The sequence below is a fragment of the Pistacia vera genome, unplaced genomic scaffold, assembly GCF_008641045.1.
Source record: "Pistacia vera cultivar Batoury unplaced genomic scaffold, PisVer_v2 Contig71, whole genome shotgun sequence".
NCBI classification, from domain to species: Eukaryota; Viridiplantae; Streptophyta; class Magnoliopsida; order Sapindales; family Anacardiaceae; genus Pistacia; species Pistacia vera.
The window spans coordinates 306,896-332,231 of record NW_022196568.1 but is presented as its reverse complement, the minus strand read 5'-3'; the positions used below and the strand labels follow the sequence as shown (position 1 = coordinate 332,231).

General features: G+C 37.2%; 2 protein-coding genes across 3 annotated transcripts; both read left to right on the top strand.

Moving 5' to 3' along the window:
• Positions 1–12,673: 12,673 nt before the first annotated feature.
• Positions 12,674–15,673, top strand: LOC116114341 (EEF1A lysine methyltransferase 4). The gene is made up of 9 exons (XM_031400488.1): positions 12,674–12,935; positions 13,059–13,175; positions 13,728–13,796; positions 13,898–13,917; positions 13,993–14,045; positions 14,154–14,184; positions 14,294–14,372; positions 15,081–15,223; positions 15,395–15,673. Exons 1-9 carry the CDS (start codon positions 12,674–12,676, stop codon positions 15,440–15,442), a joined length of 822 nt encoding a protein of 273 aa, XP_031256348.1. The 3' UTR covers positions 15,443–15,673.
• A 929-nt stretch (positions 15,674–16,602) lies between these two features.
• LOC116114425 (calmodulin-binding transcription activator 2-like) lies at positions 16,603–25,320 on the top strand. Of its 2 annotated transcripts, XM_031400569.1 has the most exons (13): positions 16,603–16,742; positions 16,869–16,956; positions 18,040–18,159; positions 18,457–18,572; positions 19,491–19,579; positions 20,168–20,213; positions 20,559–20,841; positions 21,297–21,601; positions 21,939–22,313; positions 22,432–23,132; positions 23,372–23,942; positions 24,437–24,745; positions 24,901–25,320. In XM_031400569.1, the coding sequence occupies exons 2-13, from the start codon at positions 16,917–16,919 to the stop codon at positions 24,994–24,996; spliced, it is 3,051 nt and encodes a 1,016-aa protein (XP_031256429.1). In that variant the 5' UTR covers positions 16,603–16,742; positions 16,869–16,916; the 3' UTR covers positions 24,997–25,320. The 2 variants fall into 2 exon arrangements, with proteins under 2 accessions (XP_031256429.1, XP_031256430.1); XM_031400570.1 differs by lacking the exons at positions 16,603–16,742; positions 16,869–16,956; positions 18,040–18,159 and having other exon boundaries at positions 18,456–18,595.
• Positions 25,321–25,336: the final 16 nt, after the last annotated feature.

The window sequence follows — 25,336 nt, the reverse complement described above, 5'->3', positions numbered from 1 at the left end:
AATATCTTTCTAAATTTACAATAAATAATTATACAAATTCTTACATCAATAAATTTAGAAACCTCGATTTACATTCGAGGGAATTAGATGAGAAGAGAATATACATCGAGAAGAGGAGAAGGCAGGACACGCAGGCCCTATTTAATAAATAATACAACCATACATACCCAATATTTTAAAACATTCACCCTTAGGTCTAAGGCTCATGTACCGGCACCATGCAATATACAAACATGTACAAACATACATTTCAAAAACAATCAATTTCTGAAATTTATGTTAAACATTTACCCCTGATAATTTACGATTTACAATTTGTCCAAAAGTTTTGAAACTTTGCATTTTACCCCCTACACACTTGGAAGTGCGCTCGCTGCAGCGATGAGTTAGATCGCCGCGGCGTGCATTGTTTTGGTACAGCGCATGTCCGAAGACGTCGCCGCGGCGAGCGCTGTTTCATATAGCGCTCTCGCAAAGGACGATCGCCGCGGCGATGAGTTATATCGCCGCGCGACGACGATCGCTGCGGCGTGGATTATATCGCCGCGGCGAGCATACACAAGCTGTAGCTCCGGATCTGTTCATACGCAACCAAAAACACTCTAACCAGATTTTGCAATCAATCAAACACATTGATCTCAACAAAAATCCATCATGCATTAAACCAAACCAGCAGATATCAACAATTAATTAATCGATTAATCAGTTTTTTTTAAAAACATATTTCAAGACAGATTTACGCAGATTCAATATGGCAACATATTATCATCAAATACATGTTTCAACCATACACATAAAAATTGTAAAATTCAGTACCCTAGGCTCTGATACCACTGTTAGTAAACGGTCCCGAATACGCAGCGGAAACGAAAAAAATATAACTCAGGATCGTTTACATGAGCCAAATCAAGGGTAGATTTTACAAATTTATATTAAATAAAATCTGCATAAATATTCAACATGAGTTAAGAGAAACAAACGCACGTTGAAGGCTCCTCCAAATTTGTCGACGAACGTTTTGCTACCGATCCAAGTGTAGGACCGAACCTGCGTAGTCCACACGAAGACAATCTTAAAAGAACCAAAGAGGGATTTGCTAGATCCTCTTGGCTTCAAGATTAAGAAGAAGACAAAATCAATTGAATTGATTTTAGCAATGGTGTTACTGCCGTGGGAGAGGCAAAATTGGCTGCTGTGTGTTTTTGGTTTTCAAAAGAAAAACCCTTAACTCAAATCACACACATTTTTTCTTTTATATTTAAAAACAATTTGCCCTAATCCCATACGGAATAGGCTTGGGCTCAACCCAAACGCCCCATGTGCCAAACACTCCCAATTTGATTTATTTTAATTTCATCATTATCTCAATTAAAATCAATTAATATATATATATATATATATATATATATATATATATATATAACATTACAATAGTATAATATATTTAAATATGTGCGAACACTATTTAAACGTTAATTTCACTTATTTAATTTTTCTAACAAATTAAATAAAGGCTACGACCTCACAAATTTAATGCACTGTGAAATTACCAAAATACCCTTTCGCCTTAAAGACGAAAACGCCCTTCTTTCTTCTTGCATCTTAAATTATCTTCTATGTGTGTGACCCTTAGGCTCCTCATCATATCGGCAGTGTATAGTATTGCGATTAACACCAATTAATCGTCTCACTAATACACAAGACCAAGATTGGCCCCTAGCAAGGCATCATGGCCACCCGATAGATTCGGATTCAGCAAAGTAGCTACCTGTCAACGATACGGTTACCGTGCAATTCGATCCTTTCATCATACGTTATCTCGACGAGACAGGCATAGAAATAGTGTCAACCTTCGGTTACTCTCGATATTATTTTTCAGTTTCTGGACCAATGACCCGTATTATAACTGGATAAGCAACAACTCAATCCCACTGTGGCCACAGTTTTAGTGTCATTGCCATATACTGAATTGCGCCGTGAGATAACTTTCTCCCGTACCCGGAGTGTAAATCCTCTGTCAATCCACCATAGTCTTGAACACTCCTTGATCAGCCAATCACCACGTATTGACACTCTGAAAAGAACTCGTTAGGCTAGTGTCAAACTATACCAATCGGTGCACAAGGCACTCCGGTGATCTCAAGTCTAAGGATCACATGCACCACCATTCGTTAGAGGATTTGTTCCATAGACACTGGGGTTACCATCCATATGGAATCCTCTGGTGGGTCAGTCTATGAACTGCTGTGGTGTAATCGCCTACACAAACACCCATGTGTTGCACCAGGTTGTCACCAAACAACCTTGACAAGTGAGATCAGTCACTGCCTTTCGACAGGGTCGTTCAACACTATGATAGCCTTACCGTATTATCTGTGCCCTTAGTTCAGAATAATCTGGGGCTACGGACATTTCAGAATGGCCACCATATGTGCTCATAGGGTTCTCACTATCAAGATTTGAAACACTTGATACCCTCGTCACGGCTCTACCATTCTAAGACATATATCAATACATATTGCAATAATAATGGTTTACGCGTATAGAATAAAAAGCCTTTTATTGATTAATGAACATTATTACAAAGAGTCAATTCTACAATAATTGATTGCTCTAGGGCATCTACTCTAACAGCTAGTGGTGTAGGAAAAGGACCAAAGCGAAAACGATTGCCGCACAACAGTCGGACTGCATCCCTGATGATTTTCGATTTGATGACAGGATTATGCAGTACGTAAGGGGGATCAGCCCAAAATGGCCACGGTTGGGCCTTTGTTAAGAGTGTACTGCATCATCCTCGTTAAACAGATCACTGGATAGCAGTTGTTGCGCATCTAGAGGAGGGGTTTCTGAAGATCTCTGACTGCAACCCAACCATTTATCGAGACAAGCAGTTAGAGGTCGAGTTAGACCCACTGTCCAGGTTGTTCCCGCGGCTGTTGCTGACAGCGGATGTTTGGGCACTTCGATGATCAGGTGCTAACCGGAAAGTGGCCAATTCAGCGCTCTACTGCCCAATAAATAGTCAAGGTAAATTTTGTTTAAAACTAACTTACATAATACAATTGTTCTATAAGTTTATTATATGCTAATGTCTTCTTCCTATTGTAGCGCTGAATGTGGGGCATATGCCCTGAAATTTATTCAGTCGACATGACCATAGCCGATGGACAGCTTGAATGATGAAACAATGAGAGACTGTCAGGAGCGCTGGGCTGTCGACTGCTTCCATGGGCAGATGGATCCGTTTTGAGTGACCAGAACCTAATCAAAGGGTATGAATGTTGGACGCTGAATTTTGTGTTTATGTGATGTTGATGTTCATACTTGGGTTTTTTGAGTTGATTGTATTTATTCTAAACCATATAACTTCGCTGCTACACTGAGTTTTTTGACTTGTAGTTTATGAAAGATGGAATGGTCAATCTCCCAGAAAGTCAACGGAGGCACCATCTTGAATTTGTTGGATGCTAGTGCAGAGCCAGAAAGCATCGAGAAGAATGTTCTTGGGCATCTTTTCAGCATGGACTGCCCTGATACCATTCCTGTGGACTCTAAACTCTTTGGCATCAAAAACTAAATTAAAGGCAGTGTACAGGAAATTGTAAATAATTTACTATGTATGGTTGTGATCATTATAAGAATTGGTTTGATATTTGGGATATATTTTTGTTTGTCCATATAAGGTAATTCATCACAGTTTCAATTTACTATGTTGGTGTGTCCATATAAGATATTTTTGTTTGTCCACATATCTCCTTAACAACCAAGACTTTTCCAGAAACGATCGCTTAAGCGACCAAGGTGTGGGCAGATGTCATTTTAGGAAGAATCGCTTAGCGTATAAATGGGTCGCTTAAGCGATCATAGTCTGGGCAGAAGTCATTCTACTTCAGAAACGATCGCTTAGATCGCTTAAGCGACCATGTGTCTTTTAGGAAGGATCACTTAAACGATACAAGTGGTCGCTTAAGCGATCATAGCTTCTGCCTCGGAAACGATCGCTTAAGCGACCAGTGTGCATTTTAGGAAGAATCGCTTAAGCGATACAGGTGGGTTGCTTAGCGATCATAGTTTGGGCAGAATTCATTCTGCCTCGGAAACGATCGCTTAAGCGATCTATGATCGCTTAACCGACTATATGTCTTTTAGGAAAAATCGCTTAAGCATACAAGTGGGTCGCTTAAGCGATCATAGTCGGGCAGATGTCATTCTGCCTCGGAAAAGATCGCTTAAGCGTCCTAATCACTTAAGCGACCATTGTTCTTTTAGGAGGAATCGCTTAAGCGATATAGTGTCGCTTAAGCGACCATGTGTCTTTTAGGAAGAATTGCTTAAACGATCATAAATCGCTTAAGCGACTATGTGTTTTTTAGGAAGAATCGCTTAAGCGATACAATTCATACTGGTGTAAAGAACTATATTAAACATACAGTTCTTTTGCACGTCAGTATGAAACCTATAGGGTTTACGATTCGTTCAGAGCACCTGTTCTGTTATTACATTTATATTAAACATACAGTTTTTTACACGTCAGTATGAAACCTATAGGGTTTACGATTCGTTCAGACACCTGTTCCGTTATTACATTTATATTAAACATACAGTTCTTTTGCACGTCAGTATGAACCCTATAGGGTTTACGATTCGTTCAGAGCACCTTTTTATAGCTATACTAAACATATGGGGTTTACGATTCGTTCAGTATATTTTTATATTTGTTTGCTTAATTTTTACGAAATATAGTATATTTTTAATTATTTTCGACCCATTAAGTGATTAATTTTTATTACCAAAAAGTTTAAAAATTAACAAAACACCCCCCCCCACCCAACTTCCCAGATTCTGCTACCGTCGACAGCAACAAACGATCGAAATGGCCAGTAATGGCCATTGTGACCTTTTCCGGCCATATCCACCGGTGGATTTGGCCGAAAAGGCCACATCTTGCCGTCAGGACTTTCATGAAATGTCCGACTTTGATTACAACGCGCCAAATGTTGGCCATCGTTGACGACAACGACGGCCAAATGTTGGCCATCGTTGACCGACAACGACGGCCATATATTTGGCTGTCGAAGACAGCAAGATCTGGACCTCTCCATTCGTCTACGGCCAGTTCTGACGATCGTCTGGCCTTTTCCGGCCACATCCGTGGTCGATCTGGCCAGAAAAGGCCATATAGAGGCCCTATCGGGCAGATCCGACCACTGTGCATCGTAACGGCCTTTCCCGGTAGATTCTGGCTCTGGTGGCCGAATCTAGCACCGTGGGTAGGTGGGGGTGTATCTGTTAAATTTTAAAACCATTTGCACAAGAATTGTTTAAGCTGACAATGGATCGCTTAAGCGATCATTGTGATTGGCGAAGCAATCTGCCCAGGTGCATGATCGCTTACGATCCGTGATATTGCTTAAGCGAATCTTGTCTTTTTCCCATGGTCGATTAAGCGATAACACGGATCGCTTAAGCGATCATGTGGTTGGCAAAGCAAATCTCCCAGGTGCAGATCGCTTAAGCGATCCGTGATATCGCTTAAGCGAATCTTGTCTTTTTCCCATGTTGATTAAGCGATAACACGGATCCTTAAGCGATCATGCACCTGGAGAATCAATCAGTCCAGGTGCACGATCGCTTAAGCGCTCGTGTTATCGCTTAAGCGGTCCTGTCACGAAAACACTTTGTCGCTTAAGCGATACACTTAGTCGCTTAAGCGATCGTGGGCAATGTATACTTTTGCACCTTTTCTCCCGAATTTTGAACACTAAAATTACCAACACGTATTAATTCCATACTTTTTCCTCAATTTGACAACCTAATTCCAAACTAAAATCACCAACAATATTTAGACCATGTAATAAGAATACACAATATAAAGGATATTTATTAAAGTAGCAATAAAATTAAAACATCAATAATTGAAAACAATAACTCTCAATGGTTGCCCTTCGCAACTCCCTCAATTTCATCCTTCTTCAACCTAATTACTTTGCAACTGTCTCTTGTGGCCAGGTTGCTTGCAAATTGAGCACTTATTCATCTTCCGGGGAACCTCAAAGGCTGATGGAATACGCTTAACCTTTTTTCTCCCCTTTGGTGTCTTCTTGAATGGCGGCTGGAGATGTCAGCCACCTCTGGCGGCACTACCCACTGCTCTTCTGGAGGCACCAGAATATTGTTTCTGAATATGCGAGCATGTAGTGATCTGTCATATAAGAGGGGAGCAAAGTTCCATGTAATTCTTGAACCAAAATCTGGCTTCCGTTGGTGTTTTAGTGCTGCTAGTGCATAGGACAAGGTAAATGTTGAATGTCAAACACTTTACAGCTGCAAGTTTTTCTAACAAGTTAACTAGAGCATCCGACCATAGCCGCGCACAGTGAACTCTTGAGCATTAAAGATAGGCAACAGTGCATTGACAGTTCCATCGTTCTCGTAATAATTTTTCAGCTGACGGAACAAGGGTTGTAGTAAAATTATCTGACTCCGTACGACGCTCATGGAACCACCGCGACAGTGTCTTTTGGATTGCATCAAAAAGTGTAACTATTGAAAATCTCTTTCTATTAACACTTCGATTTATGGACTCAGCTATGTTCGTGGTCATGACATCAAACCTTCTTCCAGGAAAGTAAGCTCTATTCCATCTCTCGAAACCAACACATCATGCTCAAGATACTTAGCAACTCTAAACTCCTTCATTCGGATTTGCTGGAAGTGCTCCTCGAACTCATCAACCCGATAAGCTTTTGCTGTCATGTATATGTCTGAAGAGGCCAGCACACTAAACTTTTGTTTTATGTTCCACCAAGGTGCCTCATACAGAATCCGTGATGTGCTTGACGGTAAATAGTGGCAATCCCCTTCTTTATAGAGTTGTGCCTATCGGATATTATGCACAACTCGTCACTGCGGGCACTATCGTACGTACTGCTAAAAAACTAAGTCCACCGTCGTCATTCTCAGAGTCAACCACACCCATGCAACAAGATATGTTGATTCTCGTCCTGTGCAGTGGCCACCAACAATGTACCTCCATACTTTCCCGTCAAAAGCAACCATCAACAGCCACACACTTTCTCATGTTTACAAAACCCCTTATAGCAGAACCATAAGCAATAAAAAAATATTAACATCATATTCCTGTCCCACTTCAAAGCCGTCTTGTTACCTTGGTTTGTCAACTCAAGCATATAACGGTACGCTTCTAATACTGCGTACCCGTGCTCCAGCATGCCCCTCACAAAATCTTGTGCATGTTTCTCCCTTTCCAACATTTCCAGTAACTAACAGCACATCCCAACTCTGTGCGCACAAGTCTCTGAATGTCTTTAGGAGATGGACCTTTCCCTTCGACGAACCGACTTTTGACAAATTGCTAATAACATCAGCGGACGCTTGTCGATGCTCACCTGAAATATGCCCAAACCACATGTGTGCTCACGGTATATGTGCTAAGAATAAACTTTTCCGACTCCGCAACCTTCTACAATAAACCCGCCACTTGCAATTTCAGTCACGACATGCAACCGTCACAGCCAATGAATTTGACTTTTTGGTGATGAACTCAAAATTACCTTTCACAGCAACAAGTTTTAGCTTCCTCACCACTTCCTCTTTGTTATCAAATAAATACCCTATGTGCAACTCCGATCCATCCGTAAGACATGAGCTGATTCACTACTAGCTCCAATTGCCCCCTTTGAACCTACTAAAACGACCATAGTGTTCTCTTCCTCACAATGTACCCTTCTGCACTAATCTGTATTTAAAAAGATCTCTATCTGTGGGAACTACGGGGTCCCCCTCTCAACATTTTCATTCTGCCCCCCATCACCAACCTCTTCTATAGTGTCCTCCTCACCCACCCATTCACCGTCTACTCTTGATTTTTCAGCTAACAAATCAATGGCCTCGTAGTTCAAATTAAAACTAGGCAAATCTCCGCCTACATCCTCGTTATCCCCCTCTTGGAACCAACTTCCAACGGTTTTTTCTCTAAGAAACCCTTAAAATCGGCCTCGAACCACTATCGGCCATATCAATATATATAACTTCACACTTTCATCCGACTTAATATGCAGAGATACCTTATAATTTTCAGGAGCTCTGCTTAAAATATACTTCACAACTATATCACTACGCGAGCAACTCAAATTACCTCTTCTAATTATTTATCAATCAACTCATCAACTAACCTCTGTGCTCACAGCAATTGGTATAACTTCTTTGCTCTTCCCAATCCACTCCCACTTCTTTTTCTCCACCCACTCACCAAAATATTCAACACCCAAACAACTTGTCCCATGTATAATAATAGCCAACTACCTGTAATGCAGAAAAACAATATTCTTAAATGCTGTACTAAGGTTCAAATATTTAAAAAGAATCTGCATATTCGCATATTTGGTCTGATGTTCGCTAAGGGATCATGGTTTTTATACTGGATCGCTTAGCGATACACTGGATCGCTTAAGCGATACCTGGATCGCTTAAGCGATCCAGTATAAAACACCATGATCGCTTAAGCGATCTTATGCCTTACTGATCGCTTAAGCGATCTGCTCCCATACAACAGACTTTAACCAGATCCTTAAGTGATCATATGCCACAACCTATCGCTTAACGATCATATGCCACATACCTTATCGCTTAAGCGATCTATCTCTGCATTACCAGACCTACCAGATCTTAGCGATACACCGATCGCTTAAGCATCCATCATACCCAGAACACATTTCAGTCGTCTCCACCTACAATCGACTCATCATACCCGAAAATAAATACCCATAACAAATTTTCAACAAATTTCACTCATTTCACTGCATTACATCAAACACAACCCAACAACCTAAACAACTAAATCAAAATCATAACCCAAACCCATCCATTATTAAATCTTTGTAAATCTAAATATAAAATGTAAAAAGGATATACACATACTTACACGAAATGTCAGGAGGAGGAGGAGGGGGATCTTGCCAGAGAAGATGTTAATGGTGGAGGAAGAAAGAGTGTTAATGGCGGCCGGGTTGAGCCCTCTTTTTACGGCCGGTTAGGGTTAGCCCGCCTAACCCGGCAGCAACCCCGGCGGGCCGGGTTACACAATGGTACCCGGCGGCCCCCGGGTTGCTAATTTGGCCTCTTTACAAGAGCCCGCAACCCGGCGGGTTCTGGCGGGTTGGCTGTGCCAACGGCCAACCCGCCGGTTGGCCCAAAAAAAAAAAAAAAATTGTAATATTTTTTTGTTTTTTCAATTACACTTTTACCCTTGAAATCAGCCGTTTTATAGCCGTTGGAGGGGTCTTTTTCGTCATTTTCTTCCCTATTTTTTTCTAAATTGGACCTAAACTTTCATATTTTTCTCACAACTCAAATTCTCTCATTTTCTCATATTCTCTATTCTCTCAACTCTCAGTCTCAATTATTCATTTATTCTCTTAATATTTTGTTATCAATTTGCTCTTATTTAATTTTATATGTTTTGCATTTTCAATTCATATTTCCAATTTCCATTCCAAATCTCTTTCTTTAATTTTTATTTCTTCTACATCATTTTTTTTTTCAACTACAAGTCTGCAATGGATAGATATTTCTCTCCATCAATTTCATGAGGAAGAAAACTATTATCCTAGTCCTTCCCCTGATTTTACTATGAATGCGGAGATTCAAATAGTCCCGCTGTCCCAATCCCAGTCTTAGAATCCGATACACCTCAAAATATGTCGTCGATTCCACAGCGCCCGGTGGTTCTAGAAGTCGTCCTCGTAATCGTCGCCTCTGTCCAACTTCATCTCAAGCTGAGGCGGGATCATCAACTGCCGTCGAAAGCGAAAACAGCACACACATCAGACGTTTGGGCGCATTTCGACAATTTTACGAGACAGAAAATGGCGTTCAAGTCAAGAAAGCAAGATCAAATATTGTGCAATTTTTATAAAGCTGATTCAGGTAATGGTACTAGTACTTTAAAAAGGCATGCTAATAAACATATTAATCAACATGGAAATAGAGAAAGCATCAAACTCAAAACAATATGGGTACTACTTGGCGTTATATTCTGATGTATAGGGAACAGTTAGCTTTTATATTTGCTGCATCTGATCAACCTATTAATATGGCAGAAGATAAATATTTTGAAAGATTTGTTCAAAATTCATTTTTTCCAGATTTAAAAGTTATTCTAAACTGCAACTAGAAATGATTTATAAAATTGTTTAAAAAAATGAAATAGAATTAAAAATAAATTTCATACTTGTCATATTAGTGTGTGCTTAACTGCTGTATTTGGAGTGGTAGAGCTAAACAAGATTATATTTGTGTGACTAGTCATTATTTTGTAATGATTAAATTAAATAATCTTTATTAGGATATAGATTAATGGATGTGGATCATAGTGGTTTAGAAATCTATAATAAAATTATTGAAGTTTTAGAAGATTATGATATTATTGATAAAGTGATAAGTTTAACTTTAGATAATGCAAGTTCTAATAGTAAAGCTATAGAATTTTTTCAAATAATTATCTTTTATATATAAATTTGAAGTTTTTTCACCAACGTTGTGCATGTCTGTTATTAATTTAATTGTGAAAAGTGTATGAAACATTAAAAAAATATTGATAGAATTAGGAATCTTTAGCTTGGATTACTAGTAGTAATAAAAGAAATGCTGAATTTCGAAGCTTGTATAAAATCAAATATGTCTCCTAGAACTTTTGCATTAGATATGCCTGTTAGATGGAATAGTACTTATTTAATGCTTGATTCATGTTTACCTTATGCTAATATAATTAGTTATTTTGTAGCAATAATAGAGGTCCTCATCATTTGGTAGAAAATGTTGGAAGATACTAAGTATTTCATTCTTTTCTCAAATGTTTTTACCAAGCCACTTTACAACTTTCTGGTGTGTTTATCCTACTAGTCCATTGGTAATACATGCAATTATAAAAATCCCGAGTTATTTACAAAAAACAAATGATGTAAATTTTACATGCACCATAAAGGCAATGGAAAATTTTTTTTGAAATATTGGAAACCCGTTCCTTTTCTTTTGTTTAGGTGCTATATTTGATCCTAGAATTAAATTAGCACGTTTTAGAAAATGGTCTTGACAATTTAAGTGAAAATTTACAAAACGAATCATATGTCAATCAAATAGGAGAGGTAAAAAATAGTCTTTTCGAAGTATATTTCCATATGAAAACAGGTATGGGAACCCGCAGTCGCAAGAGGCGAAATATCCAGAGAAGCTATAGCAGAAGAAACAAATGAAGACTTATTCTCTTGGAATGCACTGAATAGGCCGAAGAGGACCCGAGTCCGAGCAACGCCTCCTCTTCAGAAGCACCACCACCAACAACAACAACAACTATTGCTATCCTCCAGGGAGTCGCAGGAAATGAACTTCAACAATATTTGGCAACCCCCGAAATGTTTTCAACAGGTCACTTGATCTCTTAGAGTATGGAGAGCCAGAAAATGTTTTATTTCCGGTATTATCAAGACTTGCCTTGGATGTTTTCGCTGTTCCTGTCTCAACCGTCTCATCCGAACAAACATTTAGTGCAAGTGGAAGGATTTTAAATGAAAGGAGGACTAAACTTGCTCCAAAAATGATTGAAGTCCTCACATGTCTTCGAGATTGGGAACGATCGCGCCATCAAGATCATACGAGGTTATCGACAATGCTTTAGTAGAATCATTTCAATTTTGTAATATAGATGATACATATGAGAGGTCCTAGTGAACCACCCCCAATTTAGTTGTTTTGTAAAATGTAATTTGTAAATTATTGTCATTATTGCACTCTTTTTTTTTACCAAGTTTTTCTCTCATTGGGTTTTTCTGGTGAGGTTTTTAACGAGGCAATAATTGTTGTAATTTCTTATTTTATTTTTGATAAATGAATAAGTCTAATTTTTCTTATATTACAATTTTATTGTATTAAATTGAATTAATATTTGAAATGTTAACAAAAAAAAAATTGAATTGAATTGAATTATTGATATTTGAAAAGTTAACTAAAACAATTATATTTATTTATTTATTTGAAAATTTATTAAAAAACAAAAAACAAAAAAAAAAACACAAAAAAAAAAAAAAATTCGGGCTAACCCGGCCCGACCGTGCCTAACCCGGCGGGTTTGGGCTGGCGGGCCGGCTGGGCCAGCCCTCTCTCCTAAATGGCGCGGGTTGAGCCCCCCGCCAAAGCATGTAACCCGCCCGGTCGGGCTCGGGCCGGCGGTCGGACGGTTACTTTTCCACCTTTACGAGGACAAGAAGATATAGAGGAATGGAGAAGAAATATACAGGAAGGAGGAAGAAGAGAGATGCAGAGGAAGAAGAGATGTAACAAAACTAAGAAGAAGAGAAGAAGGCAGAGGTAGAGGTAAGATGCATTAATGGCGGAGGAAGAAGAAGGGTGCTTGGGTTTGTTTACAATATTTCGGGTTTGTGGGAATATAGTATAATTTTAAAAAGATTATATAATACTTCTTTAATCATAATTAAACACTAATCAAGTTAATTACCCTTAATCAAATAACTATTTACTTAAAACTTTAAAATTTGATACTTTTTAATTAAATTAAAACTGCGAGGTTGTTTTAATAAACTCCCTAAGTTAACATTTACAAACTACATAACTTTTAATTAAATTTTAACTTCAAATGTCTTTTAATAACACGCAAGAAACTTCAGAGGTGTTAGGAAAAAAAAAAAAAAGCAGAGATCAATCGACCGGCAGAAATGACGAGGGATTGGGAAGTACACGCAGGCCGTACGGTGAATCATGGTACTGGGACAACCGTTACTCGCACGAATCAGGACCGTTCGATTGGTATCAAAAGTACCCTGCCTTGGCTCCTCTCATCAACCTCTACGTTCCTCATCGCCACCAGCGCATCCTCGTCGTCGGTTGCGGCAACTCCGGTGCGCTTGCATCTTATCGAATTACCTCTCAGATCTTTACATTTGTAAAATAATCACATGATTGTAATAGAACGCTCAGATCTTTCATTTTCTGAAAGTTTTTTCAAATGTGTTTGTTCACAGCTTTTGGCGAAGGCATGGTGGATGACGGTTACGAAGATGTGGTGAATATTGATATATCAACGGTTGTGATTGAAGCTATGCAGAGGAAGTATTCTGATCACCTTCCACAACTCAAATGTATCTTACACTACATAAATGCTACGTTACTGGCGCGGTATTTTAATGATTGTTACATGATAAATACTAAGCTGTTTGCTATGTTGCCGGGTGATCTTTTGGTTGGAAATATAAGGCTGTTTTAGTTACCTTAAATATTTTAAAAAATATTTATGCTATTTGAAACTAAAATTTCAGTGAGATAATGTTACATAATGTACATGATCTTGTTATTGTGGGGGAAATGTATGACACCGGCACGATAACGTTACTGGGTTGTTAGAGTACAACCAAGGATCAGATGGCTTGGATATTTTTTTGAAAGAAAATACTCCATTAAAATGATATATATGTAATATTCAGTAAAGTTGTGACATGGCTAGTTCCCAACTTTTTAAATATAATCTAAAAGTTAGTTATAAATTTCTTAATGAGTGGGTAAGGAAAGGGAGTATATAACTCATATTTGTTGAAGAATTTTTTTATTTTGGTGAGGATGTGCTATAAACATTGTCTGTTTTTGATAGAAAGTTAGGGTTGCATGTTGCTGTGATTTTCTTAACTATTAATCAGATTTTCAAATGGATGTTCGACAAATGGATGATTTTCAAACAGGTTCCTTTGATGCCGTTATTGATAAAGGTAGGTTATTTTATTTGATTACAACATTGATTTTGGTTGAGCATTGATTAAATGGCAGTGTATCTGAAGCACTTGTTGACGTTATTTAATGTGGTGTTCAGGAACTCTAGACTCTATCTTGGTGAGTGGCATTGTGCTGTATTATTCTTTGGTAGTTACCAGGACTAATTGCTAATAGCAAATGTTTAATCTGCAGTGTGGAAGTAATTCACGGCAAAATGCCACTCAAATGCTTATAGAAGTTTGGAGGTATGTAGAAACAATAAACGACAATGTACAATTTTCAAATATTTTCTCTTTATCTTGTTTTTCTTGATCTGTTCACCATATATTGAAGCAGTTGATGACAAACTATAGGGTCCTCAAGGATAAAGGAGTCTATATTCTGGTAGCTGTGCCTTATCCCATTTACTTGCATTTTCATTTTTTTTGCCTCTTCCTACTTCCATATTCAACTTTTTTAAGCATTTGTTGACTTGTCTTTTTAATGTATATAGGTCACTTATGGAGCACCAATATATCGTCTGAGCTTGTTAAGAGATTCAAGCTTGTGGAGGATAAAGCTTCATGTGATAGGTTGATTAAAGCCCTATTTCAAATATTCATGGTTTTGATTGGCTTTCCTTTCTCGTTGCTTCTTATGTAGGAGATGTAATTTTTGGGGTTCTTACTTGAGTGTAGTTTCCTGTTGCTTTTCTTCATTCATTCCTTAGTTTAAGTCATGGATGATGAAAGTTCTTGTCAGCTTTGATGCTTTGCTATTTGCTAATATATTCTCCTTATTTTAGTATTTCAAAACTGATGCCTAGTGAGAAACAACGGTGGCATGTGAATTACTCTAATGGCTGGTTGCTTACAATTGAGATGCTTAATTGCCATTGCATAATGTTGTGCTAAAATCGTTTTAAACTAGTCTCTTAAGAAATCGAATTATTTTTGGTTCATTTCTCCATTTGGTTCCAAGATTTAAAATTAGTCTAATATTATGTTTCTGATATGGCTTATATTACTTGTAGAATGATTAAACTTCCTGGATTTTTTGGCTCAAGCTTCTTAAGCATTGGCACCTATATCAATTATTAACAGATCCAAAAGGTTACCATCGCTAGGATCATTTCAACATACAAAGTTGTCTTTGACTGATATATCATTCATGCATTAATAATAGCCTGATAACTATTTTCCTGTTTGTTTGTCCTATCCATCTGATTTCCTTCCTGTTCCTTATAGACTAATGGCTAAGGCCCTAAGCACGGTTGCTCATCTTGCTGTTGTCATATGCAGAGAAACTTGTGATAGAAGAGAAATCTGAGCGTCCATTATGGGAGCTGACTAATCCTGTCCCAATGGAGAACGAGGGAAGCTCAGTGGAAGCAGCAGTACTTGGGAAGAACCCTGATGTCCATTATATATATGTCTGTACTAAGGTTTGTATAGTCGCTATAACTTAATGATCCTTGCTTGCCAAAATCAAATTTAGAGAAATTTATCTGAGTTACCTACAGTCCATCTTGGAGTAAGTTGGTGTTCTGAAGTAGGCTTGAGGTGTATATGTTGACTATGATATGACTCTGAAGCCCTTTTTTTTCCCCTTGAAGGATGAATCTTTGAAGGCAGGACCTAAGCTGGAAGCAGCAGTTCATTGAGGAAGAGAAGCATCCCCAGCCTTTCGCAAAGTTATTCTTTTTGCCTTGCTTGAAATATTCTAATATTTATGTTGAGAATAATTATGGTAGTCTAATCTGTTGTCTCTGTATCATGAATGGCCATGAGCCATTGGATTTTACATTCTCCCTTATTTTTGTTGAGTCAGTATTTTCCTTACTGATTAACTTGGATTGATTGAATTAAGTAATGACAAAATTCACAGTTGTTCATATTTGAATGTTTTATATGCTTGCCAAAACACAAAATGAATTGATGTGTTACATCTGGATTACACTTCCTAGGAGAGATGGAAAAGATGAGACCTTATTTTCTTTTCCCAAATGCACCAAAACTCGTTGCCTTAATGTCGCACAGCTGGAAAGACCTTCACTAGAATCACAATGGCTGTCAATCTTGTTGCTTACATACAGTTCATTCATGCTTCTGAAATCTCCTAACCCAAGCCTAAACTAGTAGAATGAAGCAATCTGAATGCACAGTCTAAGTGGCTCTCTTTCTTTACAAAAAGTGAGATGGAATTTTCTCATAAATCCATCATTTTTCAGGTTATGTATTGAGAGCCTAGTGAAAAACAACCCATAAAATGGAAAGGGGCTTTAGCTTCAATTAAAGGCCGATGAAAGTTGATAATGCCAATCACTAGATATAAAGGCGTGTATTGCCAGCAGTGTAACAACTGAGACACGACTAAAGTCTCCGTCACAATTTTGTCAAGTATGACAATAATAGCATTTTATTGTATTGTAATAGACATTTCTTATTAATAGTCTCATTAATATTTTACCTATAATTTATTACCATGCAGTCATGCTTACCCATCTCAATTTTATAAGACATGAATACGCATCCTTTAATTAATTATTTCCCTTCTTGTTTTTCTTTATTTAGTATAAAATTAAAAGCCATAAATATTCACTGTTATGCATTTCGAAACACACAAATATCAACGACCCTGACGACGCACTCACAGTAGCCAACCGTGCAGGTGACCACACAGAAACAAGCTTGCGTTGAAGACATCTCATGCCACGTCTTATGTAGAACGTAATTTTCTCCCTCTCGTCTCGTGTCCCAGTGTGGACATAAACCAAATAGACATTGACTTTTTTTTAAAAAGAAAAATTAATATAAACTCTTTTTTCTCTCTTTTTTAACATCTTTATTAATTTAATTTAATTTTCAGTAGCTTTAACATGCTCAAAATCTCTCTGAATTTCTCTTTCATTAACCACAAGCTAATCCAATTTTATTTCTGTTTAAGCTATCAAATCTTTGCGTGTACTCTCTCTCTCTCTCTCCTCGATTTCAGCTTTCGTTTTGTTTCCTTTGATTTCGTGATTGATTATGAATTTATTTGTGTTGGCTTTCGTGTTTTTATTGTTGTCCTTGTTTTGTTTCTTGCAGATTCGTGTTGGTTTTGTGGATTTTATTAGCTCATGAAATCTAGGGTTTATGGCACAGACTCGAAGATACGTTCCTAATCAACAATTAGGTATGTGTTTTTATTATTTCTTTTTTCTTTTTTTTTTTAAAGTTCTCTTGTTTGAAATGGCTAATTTAATGTTATGTTTGGAGTCTGTTGATGCGATTTGTCATAATTGTTGTTCAATTGATGCACGCAGGTTGAGGTCTCAGTTTCTTTACATTGATGGCTGTTTTTGATTGTTTTTGTTAGACATTTAGTTTCAGTATGTTTAGATGTTTTAAGATTGAATGTGTATGTTAAATGCTTAGTTCTTGTTTGCTACTTTATTAGTAAGCTAACCATATTTAGTGAGGTTCTGTTACTTAGGATGCAATTTTATGCATGTCTTTGTTCTACTATTTTGTTTGCATGTAAGTATATATATATATATATATATATAAGTTTAGGTGCGATGATAATGGATAATGTATTATATGCTGAATTTTTGTCTCTACGTATTCCTATATATTCTAGTGTTTGGATTTTGAACATTTAGTTCTTAAGCTTTTCATAATCTGTGAATGTTTTGGGATTTGGCAGATCTTGAACAGATATTGCGAGAAGCTCAATNAGATACGTTCCTAATCAACAATTAGGTATGTGTTTTTATTATTTCTTTTTTCTTTTTCTTTTTTTAAGTTCTCTTGTTTGAAATGGCTAATTTAATGTTATGTTTGGAGTCTGTTGATGCGATTTGTCATAATTGTTGTTCAATTGATGCACGCAGGTTGAGGTCTCAGTTTCTTTACATTGATGGCTGTTTTTGATTGTTTTTGTTAGACATTTAGTTTCAGTATGTTTAGATGTTTTAAGATTGAATGTGTATGTTAAATGCTTAGTTCTTGTTTGCTACTTTATTAGTAAGCTAACCATATTTAGTGAGGTTCTGTTACTTAGGATGCAATTATATGCATTTCTTTGTTCTACTATTTTGTTTGCATGTAAGTATATATATATATATATATATATAAGTTTAGGTGCGATGATAATGGATAATGTATTATATGCTGAATTTTTGTCTCTACGTATTCCTATATATTCTAGTGTTTGGATTTTGAACATTTAGTTCTTAAGCTTTTCATAATCTGTGAATGTTTTGGGATTTGGCAGATCTTGAACAGATATTGCGAGAAGCTCAATACCGTTGGCTTCGGCCTGCTGAAATTTGTGAGATACTTCGCAACTACCAACGGTTTCACTTAACGCCAGATCCACCTACTCGGCCACCAGGTTGTTATTGACAACTTTTTAAATGGATGTTCTATGCTTAGAACCATGTATATATTTCTTTGTTATCTATCTCTGTAAATATTTTATGTATTATTCATTTTTTTCATAAGAAACTGTGTACTTGTCATATTAAGATAACTTCATTTCTATGTGAAATGTTTAGATTTATGTTTTTTCCCTTTTGCACATATACTTTCTGAACTATATCATTAGTTTAATATTTTTTGAACAAATTTTTGAGCAATGGCTTCCTGTGTTGGGACATGCAAACAGTAACTAATATTGCTCTTTTTTCAGCTGGTTCTCTCTTTCTGTTTGATCGGAAAGCTCTTCGATATTTCCGTAAAGATGGTCACAGGTGGAGGAAGAAAAAAGATGGAAAAACCGTCAAAGAAGCTCATGAAAAGTTGAAGGTGTGCTGTTCAATTTATTATTTGTAAGTTCACAGTTTTTTGGTTGGTCTTGTGCAATGTAGTTGAGGTGTCACAGTGCCATTGCCTCCTATAGTGGACCTTCTATCTCTAAGTTGTCAGTTTTATCCTGTGTGGTTGCATGGGTTAGTTCTTTTGTTTCATTTTGATGGAACGTTTAGGATATTTATGGCTCTTCAACATCGATTTAAGCACAAATATTTAAGTTTCTTGCGCTCAAACTATATAAAATGAAAAAAATGTAGAAGTATCCTCACATGGTTGAATGTGCTCTGATCAAATCCTTTTGAAATATTCTGCAAAATAATTCATATACCAAAATGGAAAATACTAAAATTTATTTAATAAGATAAGTATTTAGTATCAATTGACTACCTTGGCTGCTGATTTGGCGTTTCATTTTCATGAACCCTTTTTGAATGCACCATTGAAAGTTATGGATGATTTAGTTCCCCTGAACTATATTACTGACTTTATATGGACAACGTTTTTGTGGACTTGTCAAGGCTTAAAAGGAGTTAGTTTCCCTGGAATTGCTAAGGTGACCTGAAACTTGTTACCGTCTTTCAATTTCTATTAATTTAATATATTTTAATTCTCATCTTCCCCTCCCCCCCCCCTCCCTGCTGCATGTTTGTTTTATGTTGGAAGCTTGGTTGAATCTCTTTCTCGTCTTTCATTTTGTTCTAAACAATTTAGCAATTTCGGTTTCAATGTTTCTGGTGTCCAAACTCTAATGTTTTATTAGGTTTTTTGCAATGCTTGTTAATTTTAAGCAGTAACTTTTCATGTTCTAGTAAGTGTCTATAGTCCTAACTGTGATTGGTGCTTTTCAGATTGTTGTGGCACTCTGAGCTTTGTTTGGGCTGTTTAATTATTTTGCTTAACTGTTTTTTGTAGGCTGGTAGTGTGGATGTTCTCCACTGCTACTATGCCCATGGGGAGGACAATGAACACTTTCAGCGACGAAGTTATTGGATGCTTGATGGGTAAGTTTTACTGTTTTCTTGTCTATTAAAAATTTAATAATTTGAAACGTCAAAGAACTTGAAATCACCTGTATTCCTATTGCTAGTTATCTGTGCAAAAAATTTATAATGGTTGTTAAAAGATTTCATATCACTAAATACTTCATGTTGATCTTCTCTGGCATTAATAGTTCTCTGCTCATTGCTTTCTGACTTAATTTGCTATAGTCATCCGATTTACCAATTTTAGTTCCCTCCTACTCCCAGAGATAAAAATAACCCCTAGCCTTTTGGGCCAAGGTTGATAAGACTTGGGATTCATCCAGCAATAAAATTTCTTCAGTTTCCTATGAAAAAAGGAAGTGCACCCATTATGTATGAAGTTATGGCTTTAGTGAAGTATGTCTGTCACCCAGCATGTTAAAATTTTTACATCCGACAGGCAGGAGCTTTTGTGATGCAACTATGTGAAACTGTTTGCTAATTATTAATAAAAAAGTTTTACAACTAAAATGAAATGTTCTTTCATCAGAAGTTCCTTTTGTTAATATTTGCATCATTTCTTTCTTACATCCTGTTATTACCTGACCTCTTGTCCACGTTTTTCAGGCAGTTAGAGCACATTGTTCTTGTGCATTACCGAGAAGTAAAAGAGGTATTTCACTGATAGTTGGCTTCATGTCTTTTTTTTTTTTTCCCTGCTTGTTTAATTCTTTGTTTCTTGGGGTTCCTGTGCCATTGTGCCTTTAGAAAATCAGTCCTTAATGAACACATTGCCAAGAACATTTGCTTTGCTTCTGTGCATTGGCATTTAGAAATTCAGTCCTTTATGAACATCTTGCTAAGAACATTTTCTTTACTTCTGTGGCATGCATGTTGGCCAATGTGTAACATATTTAATAAATTTGAAATGGACTGGGTTGACTTTACTTGGTATTCATATATGTCGGTATTGGTGATGTGGCTTAGATGGTTGATTATGTTCTGATGCATTATGCAGGGGTACAAGTCTGGCATCTCCCGTTTGGTAACAGACCCAGGATCACAGATTGAAAACTCTCAAACTAGTTCAACTCACTCCTTTGCACAAGCAAACTCACCTGCCCCCACAGTTCAGACTTCTCATGCATCGAGCTCGAGAAAAGTTGATTGGAATGGACAAGCATTATCTTCAGAGTTGGAGGATGTGGATTCCAGGGATGGTCCTGGAACCACGTCTCTTGTTCAACCTATCTATGGTTCCATGTCACAGAATACTTCTTTACTTTCACCTGACATTGCAGGTAAGGTGCATTGTGACATACGTGATCTCTAGTAGAAGCTTTTTTTCAAGTTATGTGCCTTTAGAGCTAATGCTAAGAATAACAACATTAATGATTCAATGTATACCTCTGTTCATCTGTTCTTGCTAGGTGGTATAAGAAATGATAAATATTTAGATGATGACAATATTTTTATCACTCAACAATGGAGAGTAGAAGTTTTGCGTTGGATTTATAATTGTGGTTGTTTGAATTGCCAAGGGTTCTTGTCTTCCATTAAACAGTATTTTCTGCCCACTATTTGTCAGATAACTCAAATTTTGCAGTTGTTTGACGTGAACTTCATCGAGTAATGCCTTATCATATGTACCAACACTTTTGTATCATCTTCAACTTAACATGTATAAATTTTCATGGGTTTTATCACTTTGTAATTTAATAATCACTGTTTTAGACATTTTTATCTGTTTTGTCAGGACTTTCTGAGTTATCAAGGCATTCTCCAGATTCATGGTTTACTGGCGCTAAATTTAATCATAGCACTGGATCAAATATGTGGACTCAAATTCACAACTCAAGGACCAATGCTCTCAATGTTCTCGACCATGACCAGAAGCTTTATGTTGAACAACCTGGTGGAACTGACTTCATAACTCATAAGCTAACTGATGCTAGATTGGATGGTGATAACACTGTACCAAACATTGTACCTTGTGGAGATAGGTTAATCACTGATGGAGATGTCCGTGCTGTCACAGCATCTTCACAGAGAGTAACTCAGGTCTGTTGTATGCTGCCCAGAAACCTCTACATTTGCTCAGCTATATTTGGTATTTCATTTTTTCATTCATCATTTGGCATCCATTATCAAATATTGAGAAGGATTAGTGGTTATACTTTAGTTGTGTGGTGATTGTGACTCTTTTTTTTTTTTTTTTTTTTTTTTTTTTTTTTTTTTTTTTTTTTTTTTTTGTCAAAGATCCAGTTGTAAGATTGAGACCAATCATCATCCTGCAAATGTTTAGGTTGTTCTGGGATAAACCTGTTACACCTCATGTGATTTTTTTTAGATAGATGTTTTTGCAAATATATTGACCATATGCTGCATTATGTCACAGGTGCCACAGGAGCGTGATTTCAATTTGACTAATCACCAGTATCAGAATTCTTCTGTACCCGAGACAGCAGGTGCTTCTGTCACTCAAGCTGAGAACAAATCCAAGGATCAATCAGGAGAGCTGAAGAAACTAGACAGTTTTGGAAGATGGATGGATCAAGAAATTGGTGGAGATTGTGATGATTCCTTGATGGCTTCAGACTCTGGAAATTATTGGAATACTCTTGATTCTGGGAATGACGACAAGGAAGTATCCAGTTTATCACACCATATGCAGTTGGAGATAGATTCACTGGCCCCTTCTCTTTCCCAGGAACAGCTATTTAGTATTCGTGATTTCTCACCAGATTGGGCTTATTCTGGAGTTGAAACAAAGGTATGCTTGCCTGGCTTATTGATAAATCACATGCTATTTGCTTAATGTTTTATCAAGTTATTGAGACTAAGATAAATTGAGATAATACAAAAAGGGTCTTAATGGTTGTTTTTGTCAGGTTTTAATCATAGGCACATTTTTGGGAAGCAAAAAGCTCTCAGGTGATACCAAGTGGGGCTGTATGTTTGGTGAACTTGAAGTTCCTGCTGAAGTGTTGACAGATAATGTCATCCGATGTCTAGCTCCTTCACATTCTCCTGGGCGTGTTCCATTTTATATCACTTGCAGTAACAGGTTAGCGTGCAGTGAGGTGAGGGAGTTTGAATATCATGAAAAACCAATGAAATCTTCATTTTCTGCGGCTTTGAGAATTTCACTGGAGGAGGAAGTACGATTCCAAACACGTCTAGCAAAGTTGTTGTATTTAGACCCAGAGAGGAAGTGGTTGGATTGTACTATTGAGGAATGTGACAAATGTAAGCTGAAAAATACCATATATTCTATGAGAGACACCAGTGAAAAGGGCTGGGGACAGGTTGAAGAGACTAATCTGGTCTTTGAAGATCATCGGCCAAATTCTAGTGAAAAGCTGATTCAGAATTTGCTAAGGGACAGACTTTGTGATTGGCTAGTCTGGAAAATTCATGAAGATGGTAAAGGTCCTCATGTTTTAGATGGTTGCGGACAAGGAGCCATACACTTGGCAGCTGCTCTTGGCTACGAATGGGCTATGGGTCCCATAATTGCTGCTGGTGTCAGTCCTAATTTCAGAGATGCAGGAGGAAGAACCGCACTTCACTGGGCATCATATTTTGGGAGGTCAGACTTCAACCATAAAAAAAAATTTCTTACACGTGTAGTCTCTCACCTTCATGTATGTTACTCTAAGACCATATTATTAGTTGCAAAATATATGTAGTTCTTGTCTATCACATTGACTTTTTTTAAGCATGGATTATACAGTACGTGATGGTTTTCATACCCAGATTTTTCATATCATTTGAATGCCTGTATACTGACAATTAATTTGTTATTTATGTTTATGCCCCCTTGTCCAGAGAGGAAACCGTTATTGCACTTATTAGATTGGGTGCAGCTCCAGGTGCGGTTGAGGATCCAACACCAGCATTTCCTGGAGGACAAACTGCTGCTGATTTAGCATCAAGTAGAGGACATAAAGGGATTGCTGGATACTTGGCCGAGGCAGATTTAATTAGTCATGTTTCTTCATTGACTGTCAATGAAAACGGGATTGACGATATTGCTGCAACTCTTGCCGCAGACAAGGCTACAGCTCAAGTTGGTGTAGAGTCGAATGGGGCGGTGGCTGAGCAGCTTTCTTTGAGAGGATCTCTTGCTGCTGTTAGGAAATCAGCTCATGCAGCTGCTCTAATTCAGCAAGCCTTTCGTGCTCGTTCATTCCGTGATAGACAATCAACTAAGAGCCTTAATGATGTCTCTGAAGTTTCAGTTGACCTAGTTGCTCTTGGCTCTTTGAATAGGGTTCAAAAGATGAATCATTTTGAGGATTATTTGCATTTAGCAGCCGTTAAGATCCAACAAAAATATCGTGGTTGGAAAGGAAGAAAAGATTTTCTGAAGATACGAAATCGAATAGTGAAATTACAGGTACTAGTGTTTGCACTGGTGCTTCTTTTTTTTTTTTAATAGTCATTCTGAGAGTAATTTATAGTGCTTACAGTAATCGTATAGTGATAAGAGAGATTTGAATTTGGAAAAATCTAGCAGAATGATTAATTAAAGATGAATCATAATGGAATGGATGTACCGATTCTCAAATATGTTAGCTTGAGTTGGACTTTTGGGTGCACCTGCATGTGATTGCTGTGTTGAATACAATATGATATAATCTTATAATATGGTGTTTCTGTTTTAGGTTAGTTGATATATTTGCCATCTATACGCATGTAATATAAATTTAACCCTGTTTCATATTATTTTATTGTCAATCTTTCGCTTCGATACCTTGTTCATGAAGTAGCGGGTATGGTTGTAAATGTATTACTTATTGCATAAGCTTGTCCTATGTATATTTTAGTTAGACTCAGGTTTCCAGATGTATGTGCAATACTCCCTTTTCATCTGCTCTTTTTAATTTTCAGGCTCATGTCAGAGGGCATCAAGTCCGCAAGCAATATAAAAAGGTTGTTTGGTCTGTCAGCATTGTCGAGAAGGCAATATTGCGATGGAGGAGAAAGGGGACTGGTTTGCGAGGATTTCGACTTAAAAACACAATGGCCAACATGGCACCAGAGATCGATAAAACTGATGAATATGAGTTTCTGCGAATTGGCCGGAAGCAAAAATTTGCTGGAGTTGAAAAGGCTTTGGAAAGAGTTAAATCCATGGTTCGTAACCCAGAGGCACGTGATCAGTATATGAGACTAGTTAAGAAATTTGAAAATTTTAAGGTATATTCTCTGTTCCTTTCAATAATTGAAATCCTAAAAAATGTTATATTTTATAAGTTATGCTTGCTGCAATGACAATTGGTTCATGGCATAGAGTTTTTTTCTTCATGCATTAAAATTCATTTCTTAATTATGTATTCCTCGGTGATGAACAGATGCTTGACGAAGGAAGCAGTGCACCGTTGCAAAATGAAAGTTCTCTAAACAGTAAAGCAGAGGATAAATTGTATGCATCTGCAGCTGATCAATAATCTAGATAATGTTGGTATGGAACTAAACTCTGTGCAGTTAACTAGTGTCTAACTTGGATTAATGGAGGGTTTGTTGACGTTAAGAAAGACAGGATAGAGGAGAGGGGAGGCTGGGAGATTGTACATGTGTCTTTTTTTATTTTTTGTGTTAACATTAGTAATTTGTTTACCCGATTATAGGGTTAAGGAAATGAGACAGCAGCCAAGTTGATTAATGGTTGTAATAACAAGTTAGTAGTGCTAGTTCTCACAGTTAGCTTATGAGTATTAAAAAGTGTTATTAAATGCATAAGTTTATCAAAAAGTGAAGTTGACCCTATCAAAGCTTGTTGCAATTACT